The sequence below is a fragment of the Harpia harpyja genome, chromosome 14, assembly GCF_026419915.1.
Source record: "Harpia harpyja isolate bHarHar1 chromosome 14, bHarHar1 primary haplotype, whole genome shotgun sequence".
Lineage (NCBI taxonomy): Eukaryota > Metazoa > Chordata > Aves > Accipitriformes > Accipitridae > Harpia > Harpia harpyja.
In genome coordinates, this window is record NC_068953.1 from 7,238,752 (window position 1) to 7,259,578 (window position 20,827).

Sequence of the window (20,827 nt, forward strand, 5' to 3'; positions counted from 1 at the left end):
TGAAACATGAGGCACTGAAGAGAATAACTCCCTCTGAGCCAGAGACAGAACAGAACGCCTCTAAATCTGTTTGTTCGCTGCCAAACTTCCACTCACCCAGCAATCTGGAGACGGAATAAGCCTCTTGCTTAATAAGCTCCTAAAGGGAGCTATTAAAACACAAAACTATAAAAAGGAAGACCGTCAACCAGGATGTACAATGCAAACATTCAAAGCAGGGCTGCGGCACCTGGAACATCTTCCACATCTCTCATCTTACATACAAATCCACATATCCACTCCACTTCATGATATCCATCTCAAATTTAGTGGCCTATGAAAAAAAATCTTTGTTGGTAATCACAGATGTAAAAGTTTCTCATTAAAATGAGGTGTTAAGGGATGATCATATCACTTTTTCACTTGACGCACACCATATGTTCCCTCCCTTTTTATCCCTACAGGAGAAGGAAGGACTTTAAGTATTCTGGACAGATGCACCTTTACAATTGGACAACAAATGGAGGATGCTCTGATCTTCCAGGGCTAGATGTGTAATTATGCATCACAGTACAAACACATGCTTAAAGTTAGGAACAAGCTTAAGTCCAACTGCCTTCCACAAAACTGCCCCGCATGTTTCAGTGTTGATTGTAGCAGGGATGCCATTGTAAAGATCAAACCAAATCAAGTGCTGACTTTACAGCAATCTCTCTTTAGCTAGACAGAACAGGAATCACCAAGCAGGTCTGACTTGAAAAAAAAACACCTTACCTTTTCTCCGATCTCAGTCTGATCTCCTCCTGATAGCACTTCCAGGTCAGTTTTTAAAGCACAGGCCTCCAGGACATTTTGGTATTTTTGTTCATTAGGAGCTTGGCCAAACAAAATGTTATCTTTCAGTGTGGCGTTCTGGATCCAGGCTTGTTGAGGCACATAAGCAACAGAACCCTTGAACAAGGAGGGAGAAAGGAAACCTCTGACTTGTAACAAGCAGCAATTCACACTTACAACTCTGATTAAGATCTGTAGCACATAGATGTAGCTCCTGTTCGATATACATTCACATTATACATATATGTGTGCTAATTGCTGGTGTATAGTTGATAGAATTGGGAAAGTCATTTTATATAAAACACAACTGAACAGGTGTGGGCAAACCCAAATAAACATGCAGACAAGCTGGCATAGGAGCAAACAGAATTCCCTCTCCAGCTTGATGTGCATTATAAGCAATGGCAGGCATAAGCAGCACATTTCCATACCATTGTTAAATGGCATTGTAAACAACACCAACCTTCACAGCCACTTCTCCTTCCAGCTTTTCCATTTCACCCAGGAGAGCAGACACCAGAGAAGACTTCCCACAGCCAACATGGCCAACAACAGCAACCAAAGCACCACTGGGGACCAACAGATTTATACTGTGGAGGAAACAGGCTGGAAATTAATTAAACATTAGTTTACTAAAGACATTATGGGTCTTTAAACCAGGGCTGAAATACACAGTGACAAATCAGCCTGACCTCAGCCTGACTGGATATAGTAAGCATAGCTTGGTCACTGGTCTTCTCCTACCTTTCTTGTGCACAATCAACTGTAACCAGAACTGTAGGAGCAAATGGAAACACAGCATTAATCCATCTTCTTGGTTGTTAAAGCAGTAGGATTGGTAGCAAGCCTTCTAAGACCCTTTGCTGTGTAATATCAGTCCATCAGCAAGTCAAACAGGGTTAATAAGCATTTTGAAAGCAGACAATCTTCCAGAAGTCTTTTGGGTTTTGATTTTAGAAGCAAGAGCAATTGTACGAAAGTAGTGAGTGAATACATCCCATCTAAAAATGTTCAAACCACCTTAGTACCATATTTCCAGTGCTGGTAAATAGAGTTCACAACAAGACAAGAAAACCAAAACCTTCCCAGTTAAAATCCTTTACTGTTTTCCCCATTATGTTCTTAAATGGACTGCTTTAGGTCCTGGTTTTGAAGGTGAACTGATACGGAAATGACTGATGGACACAGTCTCTTTGCCACCAAAGTGTCTTTCACTAATGAAATCAAGCCAAACTTCTGTTTGCACAGATTCTGATGCAGAACTAGGGCTCTAATTCTTATGCATATTCTTACCAAGCAGGTAGTTGATGTTTTGAACACTGCAAGAGGGTTTTTTTTGGGTTGTTGGTTTTTTTAAAAGAAATATTCAAAGCAGGAAAACTCAAAAGCACTACACTTTTTTTTTCATTATTCCTTCCCTCTAGTTGAGTTTTGCCTTACTGCTATTTTAGGAAGTCACCAGGTAATTTTTAGGCCCAGGTGGCTAGCAATCTGAGCTGGAGATGCATGGTTCTTTCTGAAATAAACACCAGAACACTGAAGTTAACCTGGCTGCAGATTTGGTTGCCTGCACCAAACTGGCTCCTTTGAACTCTAAGCCTCTTGCTTGCAGGTTATCCATGTATAACCTGTTAAGATAATACACTCAGCACAGCAGCATGAGCTCCTTGGACTGAGAATTCTAAGAACACTTACCAGGTTTCCGTGATTTTGATCTGACAACAAAACATAACATAAGGAAGTATATGCTTCCAGGCAAATTTTGTTTGTATTCATTCAAACAGGCAAATGAGCAAAACATGCACCCCCATTGTCTGGAAATGGCCCACCTACAGCCACCGGGATGAGTATGCCACAAGACTCTTAAAAGAACAGATCACTGTTCACATGCCCAAGTCCAAACCCAGACATCTCAACTGTCCTTATAATCCATCAGATCAATTTGGTCAATTTGTCCAATGCTTCAGTTAAAAAATGTCTATTTAAGAAATTTACATAGCCTTTCTGTCCTTCAATAGGTAACTATTTTATGTGAGTTGCTGTGGAGTTAAAGCCTTACAGCACTGTTCTGTTAACCTAAATACCATAAACCATGAGGATTAGCTCGACGTTTTAAAGGCGGAAGAGATGCACATATGTGATGCATGAAAACAACCTTTTTCAGAAGTGAGCCTGCAGATATTACTAGACATCTTTCAAACAGACGTCCCAGGCACCAGAAACCAGGAAGCAGGTAGATGTTGTATGGCAATTGCATAAAGGAATCTTACTCTTTCAAAGATGGCTTAAGCTCCTTTCCCCAGCTGAATGTCGCATTTGTTACACTGATGGCATTGCCTGTATGACAAAAACATAACAATAGAGAAGGCAGGAAATGTATTACACAGAATAGTACAGCTGAGAGACTGGCAGACAGAGGAATTATTATTTATGGGTGTTTCATGTACACTGCAGTTCCCTTTTCTACCGGCATGGGAAGCAGAGTCTCATGACTGTGGGTCACAAGACAGGCTTGTTCAGAGTTAAAATAACTGATCACGGCTTAAGCTATAGACTTTGCTTACAGACCTATGGAGCTGAAAAGGTGTTTTGCTTCACCCTGCCCCAATGAGGCTAGTCCCAACATTTGCTGCTCAGAATCACCACGCAAGTGTTAGCACAATTTTACTTAAGAAACTACTTTCAAGTCGGTAGGAGACACTGCATGCTGTTGACTTTGATGTATCAGATTAAATTTGCCTCTGTGCAGCTTTTTGCTTGCCACACTAAAAAGTTACAGATCTGCAGGCTTCCTTTACCTCCTGGTGGGGTTGTGTATAACAGTAATTGCATGACAGCCACACAGCCATCCCTTCTCCTCCGTCTACGGCATCACACAAGAGAAGTTTCAAACCACAGTATCACCACAGTGCATTACATGACAAAACACATTTTTTTGAGACCACCTGGTTTGCTCATTTGTTTTGGGATACTGTTTCCAACAGAAGAAATCAAAACTGTTTACAATGTTCCTGAGCATTTGTGCAGTGCAAAAGGTTTGAACAGGTCTTGCTGTCCCTAGTCAGTGGATGCACTTCATTATTCAGTGCTATTAGCAGTACATTGCAGATGCAAACTCAGGCCCAAGAACTCAGCTCAAAGCTCAAAAATATAGCCAGAAACTTCTGTAATTTCCACATAGCCTGAACAACAAACACATACTTTTCAAACCAGCAACTTTTTTTTTTTTTAAACCAAGATTATTATTGTTATTTTCTTTTTGGTTTTGGTTTTTTTCATAACTCAACCAGTCCAAAACAAATACAGGATGTTTGTTGTATTAGCATATTTTAGAAAAATACTGATGGCTTTACCTGGTGCAATCACTTTTGTTTCCACACAATTTGGATCAAGTTCATCATGACTCAGGAACTGCTGAATTCTCTTTAGGGAAACGCTTGTCTAAGAAAAGAGCATGGTGTTATTTTATCATTCTTTTAATGGGGACTTAATGCTCTTACTACTGTAAAAGAAAGCATGCAGAATGGCTTAAGCTTTCACCCTACAGGCTTCCTGAACAGTGACTCATTCTTTCCCTGCAATTGGTCTTATGCTGAAATTCAAGCTTAGAACTATGAAATTTCTCAGACCAAGCTGAGTTCATCTGAGTGAAGCAAAATTCACACAGGCAAGCTTACTCAGAAGATGTCACACTTTCCAATACAGGGCAGCCGTAGGGAAAAGATATTAGAAAGAAAACCAGCTAACAGGCAGATGCAAGGGATCTCTGCATTCTAGAAATCAGGGACATCTGGGGTTCTTTTTGTTCAAGTTGTTCAAAACAACTTATGCACAAGATCCTCCTTACCTGTGCAATGTTGCTAATGACTTGTGGAAGCATATTGAGGGGAAACTTTAAGATATTAAACAAGGAGAGGGATACAAAAGCCTTTTCTGCATCCAGGATATTCTTCTCATCCACTGAAACGTATACAGCAAACGTCGTCAATGCTACCTAAAAGCCAGAAAGGGAGTTTACTACGAGACATATGTAATATTTTGACATTTTAAAAAGCAGTCAAGCCTCACAGGCATCTTTGAAATAAAAGTATCAACAACAAAATTGGGCAAATTCTCTGTTTCTGACCTTTTCAACATGCTTTAAGAATAACAAGTTGTATGAACAACTTGATATAAGAAAGGGCATGTGAAATAAAATAACTTTCAGATTACTAATGGATACATTTAGTTGCACTAGGAGATTCAAGAGGTGAACTACAGAACTCAGGTAAATAAAAATGAGAAACAGTTACCCGGCTGCGGTTTGGCTGCATCTCCAACTCCACCCAACCAAATTTTCCCATTGTAAACTGCAGGCTAAGCAAACAAGACTTACTGATCAACAGGAAAGGGAGTAAAATCCAAGTAATTTGCTGGTTTGCTGTATGACAGGGACCATCCACTGTGGAGGGACCATCCTACGCAGTAAACTAATGGTGAGCAGGAGCGGGAATGTGCATTTAAGGAAGTGCATTAACTTTAAGTAAACATGAAAGAGGCAGGATCTTGAGGCCATTAAGAATATTTCTGCAGGGTTGGGCCTTTGATCTTGAGAACAGTTGGCTAGGAATATTTTTGACAAAGCACTTATCTGAATGTTTTTATTCACCAAAACCAAAACCCTTTCTGCAAAAGGGATCACAGTGCAATGAAGTGGAAAATAGAAGGAAAGGGAAAACTGAGGAAAAAGCATTTCAGAATTGGCAATGTATCATTTGGGCTTTATTTTTTACATTAAATCAATCTTTTGTTAGGTTGTAGAATAATTTAACAACTCCCTCTCCCCCTAAAACAAGCAGAGCACTGTAACACAAAAGGTAGAAACGAGAGCTTAAGACAGACGTTGTCCTGACTGACTCAATTAAAATTTTTTTTGCTATTCACAAATATCTCTGAGGTTTCAAATTCTAGTTTCAATTTGTTATGGGAAGTACTTTGAAGTGGTTGGAAATTCTCCCAAGACAGCTATTCCCAGCTTTCACTGGCAGGCTTTATCAAGAAATACTTTAATACCGATTAACAAAAAGGCTCTAGAGAACAGGGAACTTTGCTTCAAAGCATGTGAATAATTTTTTTAAAAAGTATTTACATTTTATTCCTATGTACATTTAGCAAGCAGAAAGCCTCACGCTTATCCTTCAAGGATGTACTTGTGCAGCTTAGAAAGTCATGCAAATTCAATTTACCAGGAATGGTGCGCTGATCCATGCAAAGGTGGACAAAGAATTGAGATACGCAGATTTTTTCAAAACTCGCAGCTCATTCTTTCGTATCTCCAACACTTTTTCTGAAAATGATGGCTCCCAAGCATACAGCTTTAGCACCTTTATGCCACCCAGAATTTCATTCATTAATTTAATGCGGGAGTCTTTATATCGCATTTGTTCCACCTAGGTTATTAGTAAACACAGGAGACAGAGCGTCACATGAATGACTAGAAAAGAGCTTTCAACATGTTGTCTCACAGCTGTGATGGTCCTTGGGCTATTTCTAAAGAGGATGCAAAAGGTAATTAAAACAAGCCAGACTGTTATCAGTAAGCTTATTGTGCAAGTCTATACATCCAAAGAAACCAAAAATCAAAGAAAATGGCTGAAAAGCAGAGTAGAAAAGTTTTCTACTCATCTTCACTGTTAGGGGTTACATTTTCAAAACCACCTTAAAAAAAGATTCAGGCACTTCAGAAAAATGCTACCCTACTTCTTCCTTTGATTTCTTCAGATTTTTTTCCTGATGTGCACAGTTGTATTTCTTATGGCATCCCTTGAAGATTGTGGTTACTCCTAGTTTATTTTTTTTCCTATACATTAGAATACAGTGCTTCATTCAGTTACTTTAAAAAAAAAAAAAAATCCCTGCTCAGCTGTATAGACAAAATGAAAAACTGCATTCACAGACACATGCACACCAAGTTATGCAGCTCTGAGCATCTTATAATGGGCAAGGAGAAAAGGAATGTTAATACTAACATGTCAGTATCCAAGAGATTTAATGGGAAATCTGGATGTCTCTTTAAGGCACATAATAATACCACTCTGTTACTAAGGCTGTGCTTAAATGCCATCATTTATATTCATTTTCCAACTCATACCTTTGTTACATCAACAACTTGATTTTTTTTTTTTTTTAACCTTCCAAACAGTCACTGATCAGTTGCACAGCACAACCCACTTACTAGATTTTACTAGCACAAAGCCAGAGGGCACTATTATATTGGTTTTTTCAGCCTTCCTTGACTAGAGACGACTAAGACTACAAAGAAAGGAATAAAGGATCCTTTTATCTTAAGATAATAATTCAAATTTAGCCCAGCTCTGTAGCAGTGAAAGTCAACACTGGCTATTAGCATAAAAACCAAGCTACCATGTTTCAGCTCCCATCTCTGAAAACAGTCATTCACAGCTCAAAGAACAGCATTTATTTGCCCTTTCTCTAGGCACTCCTAGAAGAAGCTACCAGGTGAAGGGATATGGAGACAAAGAAACTTCTTCCTAATCCCAGGAGCAGGTCCAGCAATATGAACAGCGCCACTGACTCAATGCCACACCTTTCCCTTAATTAGCATTCAATTCACTATGGAAAAAACTATCTGAGAAGATATAGTTATTAAATATTTCAATACAATCTTACTCATAAGTAAATTGGTGCAAATGGCAGCTCATTAATGGCCAAAACAACCACTGATGCCTGCCTTTCTCATAGCACAGCTGCCAATTCAGATAACATCACCTTCTCTGCTGGTACCTTACCTGGAATGCTCTGGTTTTCATTGCTATTGCAGAGTTAAATGGGATAAGTAAAACCATCACGGCAACTCCTGCCAGCACAGAAGGCCCTAAAGTCTTGATTGAAAGAAAAAAGGTAAGTTGTTGTTACTTGTACCCAAGTGCTACCGTTCCCTATGGTGAGCATCAAAACAACAGCAGGTTATAGAAACAGAAATGAATGTTTTACATAGACAAGTTGAACTCCTCCCAGTAAAGCGTTCTGATTTCACAGAACAACTATGAGGAGGAGACAGAAAAATATGACCGCATCCACCTTGAATTATTATTATGCTAGTATTGGTGATAGCAGAGTGCTTTGTGATTTACCTGTTAAGTGGTTCCCAGTGGAAGGGGAAAGTTAAGTTTCAACTAATGCAAATACAGAGCTATTGAGCAAATGTAGAAAGGGAACAAATAAGCCACACAGAAGGATTTTTTCCATTGAATTCTCTCCAACCTAGAGAACTGTAATTACTAAATTAACCCCGTACCCTCAATGCAAGTAAAAGTATACAAACTGCTAGCTACCAGAGTGCAGCTTACCAGCGGAGCAGCAACTCACATAAAACTGCTGCAACTTAATGGCTTTCAAGTCTAAGTCAATATGGTTAAGTTGATGCTAACATTTTATGCAGTAAAACAGATTAATTGCATAGAGACATTTCAAAGATGAAAGCCAGTGCTCAGACTGAACCTGGAATAAATCAGAAACAACTTCACTGGAGCAAAGGAAAAATTATGGTTATTCCAGGTGAGATTTGTTTCATGTTGACTTGCACAAAACTTCTTTATATGGCATGATATAATCTTTATACATGGCTTACATTTCCTATGTCCGGGTTTTTTTGTTTGGTTTGGTTTTTAAACCATTTCCCTCAAGCTCTCATTTGCATCAACTACTGCAAACACTGTGATGAGTCCAAGACTGGTCCTACCAAAGCATGGTAGGGACAGAGGAGACACGAAGGCTATCTTTTGCTTCAAATGCCTTATCTTGCCTACTAGCTGAACACAATAATTAAGAGAGTAATTGATCATGTACACCAGTACAAGCTATTTTACTACAAGGCAGAACAGTAAGTTTCTAAAAAAGCAGTGGTGGGTCAAATTAACAAAAAAATAATAAGCTTGCACATCATTTAGACAAATTCTGAAAAAACATGACAATGTCTGTACCTGCCAGAGGAAATACAAAGCTAGAAATATCTGGAGTGGTGCAGACCACAACATGTTCAGGAAAGTCATCAGGTCCATGAAACGTTGGGCATCTACTGACATCAGGTTGACAATTTCTCCAACAGTAGATGAGCGCTTTGCTGAGTTTGTGATGACTAAGGACTGAGAAATAAGAGGCATTCAGTGGATTCACAATCTTGATATGTATGGAGAAACACAGAGAAGAAATCCTCAATTATTAGCAAAACAAGACACTCCCCGAGAATGTGCGTCTCCAACAAGAATAAAATAATTCACACCTACATCAATTCCTAATCTCCAAAGAACAAGACTTCATGAAATGGTTTGCTTGTGAGCACTTCTGTCTCAAGCAGTATGTAGCATTCTGAAGAAAACCTAGTTGCATCTAATCGACTCATAGCACAAACGCTATTCTCCTGGATCCCTTTTCCGAATATTTAAAGTGAACCAATGATACCAAGCGAGCCTGTGATACATCTGGTGACCTACCAGTACACCCACATTAAGTTGCTGATCGCTAGAAAATTCTGTAAAGTATGATAGAGGTACTCCTAAAAACTCAACAAAAACCCAATCTTTTATATTCCAAGAGGCTATTCTCCAATATGCCTGTTCTTCCATGAGTATTTGAGAACTAAGACCACTTGCTTGACTATACACTGGTGTTCCAACCCATGAAACACTTCCAGTCTTACCTTTCGGTATATCACTCCAGTGATCCCAGTTCTCAGCCTCATCCCAGTAACAAAGCAGTACTGGAAATGCTGGTGAAGTATGAGAGTCTGCAGCACAGCACAGATAAACATCAAAGCCGCAATCAAAAATCCCCACCAGGCTGGGGCATCTTTGTTCTTAATGAAGCTGATTAATACACTGTTTTTCAGAAGATTAGGGAAGGAAAAGGAAAAAGAAACAAAAATAAAAAACATGCAGCAAGTTTAACGGGACATAACACAGCTTCTCTCAACTATGGCATCCTCCCACATCCTCTCTCTAACCACAAAAAGTAAACAGCTCTCCAGGATGCAAGCTGAGTTACGATTTCAGTCAAACAACATTGCAAAGATCCAACAGCAAAACCTTAGACTTTGCCAGTGAGAAAGTCCATTTGCAAATGAGCCTGTAGAAAATGAAATATGATGAGAAACTCTAGGTTTCCCCCAAGATCCAGCATTTAAACACATGGCTCACTGTCTGAGCTCTTCTGGGCAGCCCTCCAGGGCAAGAGGTGAATGACAGGACACAGTAGGACAGTGCAGTAAAGCAGGAGAAACCAGCTTCTCTCCCAAACCCTTTTCAAGCAGCCTGAGTGCTTCTGCCTGGGGTGTTTTCCCACAAAAAAAGCTAGATTAAAAGACATCCTCCTGGATGGATGCATAAGAGTTCTTCACTCCTACTTTTTCAGTAAAATGGTAGTACCATTAAACTGGCTATATCATCTTTTATTAATAAGCCATTTCTTACTACACACAGCTGCTCTCCCTGCAAGACCTGCACACTGTCATATAGCAAACAAGCAGAACAACTTCTGGCAACATCCAGTGTTCTCAAAAATCACATCTGTGATTTCAGCCTACTGACCAGAGTATTGAATTGTCAAAATACAGAAGGAACAGAGATTTGGCTCCATGGTTCAAATAATCAGCAGGGGGAAAATACACCGGGAAACTACAAATCAGGCCCCAGAGCCTTGTGTTAGAAGCATGAGATTGCTCCATCTTTCTTCTTCCAGTCCAGAGAGATCTTCCTTCTGCACTGCACCAGTCAGTCATGCTGTAAGTGGACAGCTTCAGGAAAATCCCTCCCTCGTAGTCCCAGCAAGGGATTCAGCAATCTTTTTAGAAACATAAAACTATCTTACATGCAACCTGCCAGACAGCCATGGCTTTTTCATTTTCTCTTACCACTAGCAGTGCATTTTCCAAGACTGCAGGAATTCAGACTTGAAATTCCCCATCACATGCCTTGAGATATCACTGACAACATATCCAGGAATTTATGCAAATTTGAGAAATTCCCAGAATAGATTATACTTAATGTGTTCTCACAAGGAAGCCAGCTGCCTCCTCTTCACTAGGGACTCTGGAAGAAGACAGACTGTAAGCTATTAAATGTCACCATATTGGGTCAGACCCTCTTTTTAGCAAACTTCTGGCTATGACACAAACCACCCACAGAACAACATGGGCTAAGGAGAATCTCCATCCTTTATTGGATGCGGGACGAGACATAGTGACAAAGGATGAGGAAAAGACTGAGGTACGTAATGCCTTCGTTGCCCCAGTCTTTAATAGTAAGACTAGTTGTTCTCCAGGTACCCAGCCCCCTGAGCTGGAAGACAGGGACAGGGAGCAGAATGAAGCTCCCATAATCCAAGGGGAAATGGTTAGCGACCTGCTACACCACTTAGACATACACAAGTCTATGGGGCCAAATGGGATCCACCTAAGGGTACTGAGGGAGCTGGCAGTAGTGCTCACCAAGCCACTTTCCATCAGATATCAGCAGTCCTGGCTAACTGGGGAGGTCCCAGTTGACTGGAAGTTAGCAAATGTGACAACCATCTACAAGAAGGTCTGGAAGGAGGATCCTGTCAGTGTGACCTTGGTGCAAGGGAAGATTATGGAGTAGATCATCATGAGTGCCATCATGCAGCAACGTACAGGAGAACCAGCTGGTCAGGCCCAGTCAGCATGGGTTTCAGGTACCTGAAAGGCAGGTCCTGCTTGACTAACCTGATCTCCTTCTACGACAAGGTGACCCGCTTAGTGGACGAGGGAAAGGTTGTGGATGTTGTCCACCTAGAGTGCGCCCTCAGTAAGTCTGCAGACGACACCAAGTTGGGAGGGAGGGTTGATCTGCTGGGGGGTAGGAAGGCTCTCCAGAGGGATCTGGACAGGCTGGATCGATGGGCTGAGGCCAGCTGTATGAGGTTCAACAAGCCAAGTGCCGGGTCCTGCACTTTGGTCACAACAACCCCATGCAACGCTACAGGCTTGAGGAAGAGGGGCTGGAATGCTGTCCAGCAGAAAAGGACCTGGGGGTGTTGGTCGACAGCCAGCTGAATATGAGCCAGCAGCGTGCCCAGGTGGCCAATAACATCCTGGCTCGTATCAGAAATCGTGTGGCCAGCAGGACTAGGGCAGTGATCGTCCCCCTGTACTCAGCACTGGTGAGGCCGCACCTCAAATACCGTGTTCGGTTTTGGGCCCCTCACTACAAGACAGACATTGAGGTGCTGGACCGTGTCCACAGAAGGGCAACGAAGCCGGTGAAGGGTCTAGAGCACAAGTCTTATGAGGCGCGGCTGAGGGAACTGGGGTTGTTCTGTCTGGAGAAAAGGAGGCTGAGGGGAGACCTTATCGCTCTCTACAACTACCTGAAAGGAGGTTGTAGCAAGGCGGGTGTCGGTCTCTTCTCCCAAGTAACAAGCGATAGGACAAGAGGAAACGGCCTCAAGTTGTGCCAGGGGAGGTTTAGATTGGATATTAGGAAAAATCTCTTCACCGAAACAGTTATTAAGCATTGGAACAGGCTGCTCAGGGAAGTGGTTGAGTGACCATCCCTGGAGGTATTTAAAAGAAGTGTAGATGTGGCACTTAGGGACATGGTTTAGTGGCAGACTTCACAGTGCTAGGGTAATGGCTGGACTCAATGATCTTAAAAGTCTTTTCCAACCTAAACAATTCTATGATTCTATTCCATGATTCTATGATCTCAGAACACAGCTCCACACTGGTGTTATTTTAAGAGATGCTCATATAGGAGCAAGGCCCTCTCTTCTCCCCTTCCCCACATCCACCTGTGGCCTCCATCCAAACTCCATTCCTCTCATGGATTAACAGCACTGTGTGCTTTTCCATTGATTTAGAAATAAAAAACAATTGTTTGATAGACATGCTGGTATTTCCACTGTTACTTTCTTCTTAGGTAATGATTATCTGGTGAAATTCTCACTTTAAGAGTAATACTAACAGAGAAAAAAATGTGGGAATCGTGCAAATTCCTTTATGGATCAGGCTGAGCAATCGGTGCCCCTGGAGATGGGAGGTACAGGTGTTCCTCTTTTTTTTTTTTTTTTTTTCACTTGGCAATTTATTGCAACTGTGCCTCACACATTCTCATTACTGCGCACAACTAAGAACACATGAACTCATCTAAATGGTCCAAAATCTTTCCCAGATGACAGCGGCATGGCCAAAGCACCACATAACTTGAGCATCATGCTTCATTTGTATATCAAGTCATGCTGCAGCTGCAGCCACCACCAACACATGTGGGTATCAGATGTACAGAGACTACTGGATCCAGCAAGCAGTGCTTCGCTTTGATTTCACAAATAATCCTTTAGAAATGGGGACAAATTGCTTTGGACTGCTGCATGAAGCAACAGGTAATTTGTAATTCAAGGCTGTCTATTGGTGATGGGCGATTTACGAATCTTGCATTTCAGTGAAGCTTGCCCAATTTACAGCTTAGTCCACAAAAAAGAACTCCTGTCTTATGGCATTTCAGTGGGAAGGTGAGGGAGCATACACATGCAGCACTGTGAGGGAAACTAGCTATGCATTTCAAAAATAAATACTCCGTGCCAAAGCCAAGCCTCCACAGGGACTGCACAGAGAAACTACTCACGCAGTAAACCAACCTTAACAGCTGCGGGTTGACGAAAGAAAGTAGGTCTTGTATCAGCTTGAAGAACGAGCCGATTAAGAAATATGGCCCAAAGGTCCTCAACAAAGCTTTGAGAAAGGAAGGCCTTCTATTGTGCTTTTTGTCTCTGATTAGAACTTCTGCTTCCTCTGGACCATCACCAACATGATTCAGCACATGGTTAGATTTCTTCACATATGTCACATCTTCTTTCCTAGGGGAATGAAACAAGCAATTAGAGACAACTGACAAGAATGTCATTGCCCTATGTGTACAGCACTGCAGTAACATCTAAAAGTCTGCTCCTTTCTTTGCTCTGCTACTGGTCAACAGCAAGACTTTCAACAAGATCTAGATGTGCTCGGGGATAGGCCACTCTTGTGTAATGAGTCTTTTCTTTTCTTTTTCTGTAGTACTTATGAGGTGTACTCCATAGGCCAGAAAATCAATCACCATGGGATGAGAGCATGGCTCAAAGGAGTAGGACATGAAGGCTTGACTTCCTTTGGCAGAGGACACAGTTGATCTTGAATCACCAATTTCTTGTAAAGGAATTCTCTGACAGTTGCTAGTTACATACCACAAAAGGCACCCTCACCTAGTCCTTCTGAGGCTGTATTTGTTGTTCAATTAGTAGCTGTACTAAACCTTTAGCCTTATCTGATCATACAGCTGCTTCCAGAGAAGTAGTCTGAATCCCTCCGGGGAGACAGGCATTGAATCACATGCCAAGCTAAGAGAGGAAGCAGGCACAGCCCTCTCAAAATACAGTTTTGCGTTCCTGGAAACTTGAAAGAGCACAAACCACAGCACCTCTAAAGCTAAGCCATCTCTGAGATCTGGGCCGCAGCTGTCCGAGGTTCTTCCAGGACAGAAACTTTGGGTTTAGGTGCCTAAATTTTACTTAGATGACATTGTAAGCATTTAAACCCTGTTTGGCTCTATCCCTTTCTTACTTTGTCCTTTTCTTTCTCCACCTGCAAAATAAGCCAATGAAAGTGATCTCTTCTGCAAAGCTCTTTGAGACTGACTGATAAAAAATGGACCCAACAGCTCCATGCTGCTCTCCAGGGCTCTAGGTGGGTTTTCTGGAAGCACCTCTGGGTGCCTGACTTCTGTTGCCTATCAATAAGGAGGGCGTGCTCTGGGAAACTTTCCTTCATGAACTGCTCTCAAAGAGCAGCCTGGCAGCTTTTCTACCAGCAAATACCGAACTGCTGTTGTTTCTTGGGGGCTATGGGACCTAGAGAACAATTTCCTGAACGTCAGCAGGGAAGGTTAAGTCCAAGTGGAGCAGGGAGAAGGAAATTAGAGTCTGGGGCACATAAGCCTTATAAGAAGGGACAGATGGAAGAGAGACCCTGGGAACAGTGAAGACTTACAAGAAGGCATTTGAAAAATAACTTAAAAGTACTACCAAGTGAGGTTGGATTTATGGATTCTTCATAAAGAGTGTGCAGATTTTTTGGAGCTGGCTGGCTGTAGAGTCAAATAATTCCAACAGCTTGTGAGCGTCCAAAATGATCACTGTGGCTAACAGCCCACAGGTAGAAACTTGTTCACATCCTTTCAAACAAAGGCATGTGGAAATCTCAATTTCTTTGCAATAAAGTTTGAGGGCAGGAGGAGAACCTAAACCAGACTTTTTTTTTTCCCCAGACAAGAACAGTGTTGTTTTTGTCCTTCCAGATCAAACCTGGAGAGTTTATGAGCAAAGCTTTATTTTTCTGGCAACCAGGCTGTTAAACTCATTGAAGGATTTGAACAAACATGACTACTTGCCTCTGGCTTTGTGCTGTTAAAAATGTTTATTACAGTGACCTAACAGCAATGCAATAGTTCTGTTGCAGCAAAAAATCCCAAAGGGAGAAAATGCACATCTAGTGTTTACTACGGGTAGCTAGGTGAGGTCAGGTTTTCGGCAGTGTGTGGGACTGCTCACACCCAGTTTTTTTATCAAAACAAAAAGCATGTGCCTGGTTTCCATTATTTATAGCAGGGGAGATAATAGATGATGATTATCTCATGGGAAAACACATAGCTTTCTTAATAGTGATGACAAGGCCCTGCATCTTCGATTTGTCTTCATAAGCATAGTCACAGAAGCTAACTAAAAGTGAGGCAAAATAGATTCCAGCTCTCTCTTCTCCATCTAGCACAGCTCTTTCTCAGAAGCGACTGCACTTATCAGTAAAGTGAGCGAGTAGAGACTTCAGCCACACATGCAAAGAGAGCAAAAGCAGAGGAAAAATACTCTTTGCATGCATTATTATCTATGATAACAACTTAAATACACACTGATCTCTCCTGTAACTCATTAGTAGAAAATGAATTATGAGCAATTATTAAACAGTAATTCACAAGACAGCTGTGAAGCAAAATGTAAAAAAGGTTTTGTAGGCTTAGGAACAATAGACATGTGATAGTCATTACAATAAAACAAGTTTAAAGCTTTAGCTATGCCAGAGTTGCAGCTGATGAAGTTTTTTAAAATAAATTACTACTGTGTACACTGGAAGTATTTTCCATGACACTTTCAACACATGTACAACTTGACACAGCATTTTTAATGTCACAAAAGCTTGCTCAGATCAGATTTAATGAGAAGAGGTAAAAAAACCCCCAAACCTATTTACAACAGCTCCCAAGCAAATACCACTAGCGTTATTTGACATGAAATAATTGAGAATACCTACTTATAATTGAAGAATAAGCAGAGCCACGAAGCTTTTAGAGTTACGTGAAACCCAGCAATCTGGAATACAGTGATTTGCTTTGTTTTTGCTCTTTCCCCACCTTAGAATCATTAATATAGTCACCACAAAATTTTACCTGAGCTAAATACAAGCCAGAATTTATGGTTAAATTCATTGCCAACTGGCCCCAGTTTGTATGAATAATTTCCAAAATGCAATGAATCCCATGACAAAACTCCAGGCATGGTTTCTGGTTTCCTAGCAAAAGTTTTCCTGGACCCTAGGCACTTCTGCACAATGGCTGTGCTCTTACTATATAAAAGCCTGAGGGAGTAAGATTTATGTCTGTGCAGCAAAAGACCAGAACCCAGACAATGCACATTATTCCACACTGTAAAAATAGAGACATTAAGAAAACAAAAAACCCCGAAGTAAAACCACAGCACACACAGAGCACTAGTGGACAAGCTGCTGGTGTTAGTGCTGGAAACCTTTCAAATTTTAGCTGTGAAGTGGAACTCTCCACATCATAATCACCCTTGCCAAGAACCTTACAACTCTCTCCTAATATTATCACATAATAGGGTCTTTCCAATTTGGCAAGGATATGCACAGAAGAGAACAGAGGAAAGCCTCCACATGGAGGAGAAATCTCCACAATGAAAGGAAATGGAAGTGCAGGCCTCCTCCTTATTGACATTTTTCATTTGAAACACACTATTATCACATCTATTTGTTTGAAAACATTTTGGACATTAAGCAGTGGGAGAAGGAAACACAGTTGTACAATAGATAATTTCTTAAGATTAGATTAGGACAGAACATGCAATAAAAAGGATATCCTCTCCAGCATGGATGTAACTATATGAATGTTCTGAACCTCACCCCATTTCCATCAGAGACTATGGGAATTTTGCTGCTAACTTTCTAGGCAACAGGAGTAGGGTCTCAGCTCTTAAAGTGGGATATCTCTTCCCCTCCCGCCTTTCATGTGTTTTGAGTTTCGTATCTTTACTGCTAGAAAGTGAAAAGTTGCTCACTGCTAAGAGCCTTAAGGCTAAAAATAGTGTCAGGCCAAAAAAATCACGATGGGGATGATGAGGAATTCGTTTTGGTTTATGGTGCCTAGAAGTTGTGCTCTAACATGCCTAGGAGGGAGGCAATTACGGGGTTAGACATCTACCAGCTCAGTGATGAAAGTTGTTCATTTTCTACAATCCAACCAACTCAATCCCTTCTGCTTACGTATCTTCAGCCCTTCTCCACTTGGTAAATGGCACTACCTGCTCATGTAGATTTTAAGCACCTAGTTAAAAAGCACGTATGTAGTACACAAGCCCCAGAGGGCTCCTGCTTGCCTCTGCCTAGACATATTAAGTAAGCAAATTAGACGGTTAATATTAATGAAGAACACACAGGTTGAAGAGGTAGGTGCCATTTTTAGTTGGCTCATTTTCAGGGATGAGTAGCTTATTAATGTTGAAATGACTCGGATCAATCTCCATTTGCAGACTTGTTCCAGGACAATATACTTACTGTTTGCACTCTGCTTTTTCTTTGTCCCACTCTTTACTTAGTTGCTGCACAATAATTTTTGAAGTATCATCTTCATTCAGCGACCACAAATCTTTATCTTCAAGGGGCCTTTTGTAACCAAGAATTGCCATGCTGCACATATAGAGAAAACCAGTTCAGTTCAGTTTGGCTAATAGTACTTAAAGCACTGCTAGTAACTCTGGGACTATTAAGCTAACAAAAGTAAGAAGATACATCTCCACAGAAAGGGTGATAATTATACCTCCATCTCCCTCTGTTCCTTATATTGATGTTTGCAATTAAGGAAAGGACATTACATAGTTTTGATTACATGTATTTTATTGAAAACATCACTTCAGGAAAAAAAGGACAATAAAAACCAACTACCAGAAGCATTTGAATGAAACTGTGGTGTTAAATGAAAAGAGTGAAGCTTTAGAAGTGAAAATAACTAAGTCTGTCTAGAATAACTGTCAGAGGTGAACAAAATGCAGAAGTGAAGCACACGTGAGTTAAAGAAAAAAAACAGATTTCTCTGAAAACTACAGTTCCTCAACTGTAAGAGGAATTTTGTCAAGGGCTACAAACATCTACTTGCCAAGACTCTTGATGGGAAAGCTGAACATTCAAAACTCTGGAAGTTTAGAAAGATCTCACACTCTCACTAAAAAGAAGTTTATAGGGCTATTGCCACGACAATGAAGTTACGTGGATGTAAGAATGAAGATCTCAACACCCTCAACCACTATGGAAAAAATGGGTCTTAACTTGACCTTTGACAGCTGTTCCACTTCTTTATCATGGAGTAGTAGTAAGCCCAATCTCAAATTTGCATCTTTAATACACATGCCTTTTGACAGCAGTATCAGTGGTAATCATTTGTATAGATAACCCAGTTTACTTTCCCTCTTGCATAGAAAATGTCCTTATAAAAAAATCATTGACCCAAGAACCCCAACAGGAAACAAAATGCATCCTCAGATGGGTGAAAGGTTGCCACGATTAATCTTGTGGAACACAGTCTTACATCTTGGTTTAGGTTATACTCCAGCACACGATAAGCACAATCACTGTATACTCTATTAGTCATGCCACAATTGTTGCCACTACTCTTCAGAGAAGAAATCTGGGCAGTATGAGCACTCTGAAAGTGGTTCGTAAAAACAAAAATTCTAGAAGTGCTGACACCACTGTGGATGAAAGAGCATCCAACATCAACTACTTAGAGAGGAAAAATCTCTGCATTGCTAACTTTGTACAACATGTGTCACAGGTAGACTTTGAGGTTGTCAGTTGTCCAACAGCTTGAAAAGAGAAGCTCACCTTGTAAACCACCAAAATGTCAATCTTGACAGGAAGCCTGAAGTTAACTCTGGACATGGATTCTATAGTAAAGTTATGGGGGGAAAGAAACCAAAATAAAGCAAGACATTTACCATTACTTTAATAAGACGACAGTCAATTTTGCTTAGTTTGGGTATATTACACGTATGTACCTACATCCTAATGAGACATAAAATTGATTTCTTTCATTTCCCATGTCATGTAGAACTCCTTTTATCTTTAAAAATTGCTTCATATACTGCCTTTAAATCACACTTATATGAGGTTAAATGTCATTCTATAGTTTCTGAAATGTTCATTTTAAGAAATGAACTCGACTTCTCTCTCAGCTTGGTTCAAACATAAATCCAATTATAGAGACCATTTTATGAATTGGAGAAGAAATTTAATCTGTGACACCACTAATATCTTCCGTTATTAATGTTTTTCCACCTCTACTCTCAACACATATAGAACTCATTTATTAAGACAACCCTTATAGACTTTAGCTAACTCTAAATTAATGTTAAGCAAGTAGACCACCACCTCCACAAAACCCACTCTTGAAATAATAATTAATATTACACTTTAATGTTCAGAAATGTAATTTCAACTGCTGTGAAGCAGCAAGTAGGGGCGCTGCTTTTGCTACATAGCTTCCAGTCACTACTGATGGCACAAATAATGGAAAAAGGCTTCAAACCCCAATATTACTCTCCACCCCCAGTGTTTCATAAGGGTGTCACCAACTACTGCAATCTCAGTGACAATACAAAGGCGTTTTCAATGACAAGTATTCTCAGTGGAACTTTCAAAGCGTGATATAGTCTGTAAAATGTAAATAAAGAAAAGTAAAAATACTTACAGGATCTGTATTAACAGGGGAAAAAAATGGAGGCTTTTCTTTAAAGCATGAAAGGATCAACTCAATGATTATCAAAGCAAAGTAGATGTAAAACGTGGTAAACCTGAACCTTTCATTTACATGGCCCTAGAGGGAAAAAGAAATACAGTAATAATTGTTTTTATTGTACTTCCCAGCCCCCCCCAACACACACACTCTCTCTCTCTCTGACTTTTTCACAGCTTCTTTTGGCAATTCCTTTCTTTCTCTAGAGTTGAATACTGCAAAGTAGTTGCTAGCAGGAATTATCTTACAAAAGTATGCATGTACTCTGTAAAGTGCCTAAGAACATGCTTATCTCCAAGCTTTTCATTAAATTATGTCAAGTTCAAAGTGTTTATACAACTTCACTGCATGCAGACACCCTCTAAAATCAGAGCTACATGACATCCTTTTAAATTACCTCCAGGGGTTCTTGCAAGATCATGTCTTAAGTGTAGGAACTGTCAACCCAGATCAGGGAACATTCATTTACTTTAGTATCTTGTCACTGACAAGCCATCATCATTAAATACTTTCAGAAGAAGCTGCAAAAAACCACTGTATTGCATAATAACAGTTCCATCTGCTCTAGAGATATCTCCTTTCCTACTTATATGAGTCCGCAGTTGACTTAAAACTTCTTACTGTGAGGGTATGTCCCTTATACAGCTCTTTCATACCCTAATGTAGCTGTGAATGCTCTCATTGTTCACTTAAAATGTTTAAACCTTAAGTGCAAGAGAAAGAATATTTGGTCCTTGGCAGTTGCAAGAACAGGAGAAAAGTTACCCACACCCGTTCTAAGGCTCTGCACCCATAATTTTAAGTTGATTAAGGATTCAAACATTGATAGTCCAATATTTGTACTTATTCACCACTACTACAGTTTGAAAATTGACTTTAAGTGGTGTTTGAAA

General features: G+C 40.4%; 1 protein-coding gene across 3 annotated transcripts in view; it reads right to left on the bottom strand.

Annotated features, from left to right (window-relative positions):
- The window catches only part of ABCC3 (ATP binding cassette subfamily C member 3), a 51,748-nt gene that overhangs the window by 12,775 nt on the left and 18,146 nt on the right, over positions 1-20,827 (bottom strand). For 2 of the 3 annotated variants that reach the window (XR_008238282.1, XM_052808213.1), the window contains exons 5-17: positions 19,890-20,015; positions 19,025-19,086; positions 17,702-17,833; positions 13,465-13,683; positions 9,512-9,689; positions 8,796-8,957; positions 7,602-7,694; positions 6,039-6,242; positions 4,661-4,807; positions 4,167-4,254; positions 3,084-3,150; positions 1,277-1,403; positions 754-930 (exon numbers count right to left, since the gene is read on the bottom strand). Coding sequence is in view for 2 of the 3 variants with exons in the window: in XM_052808213.1 (XP_052664173.1) it covers positions 754-930; positions 1,277-1,403; positions 3,084-3,150; positions 4,167-4,254; positions 4,661-4,807; positions 6,039-6,242; positions 7,602-7,694; positions 8,796-8,957; positions 9,512-9,689; positions 13,465-13,683; positions 17,702-17,833; positions 19,025-19,086; positions 19,890-20,015 (1,782 nt within the window). In the remaining variant the exon portion in view is untranslated. Of the gene's footprint in view, positions 1-752; positions 931-1,276; positions 1,420-3,083; positions 3,151-4,166; positions 4,255-4,660; positions 4,808-6,038; positions 6,243-7,601; positions 7,695-8,795; positions 8,958-9,511; positions 9,690-13,464; positions 13,684-17,701; positions 17,834-19,024; positions 19,087-19,889; positions 20,016-20,827 lie in introns of those variants that run through there. The other variant, XM_052808214.1, reaches the window with a different exon arrangement.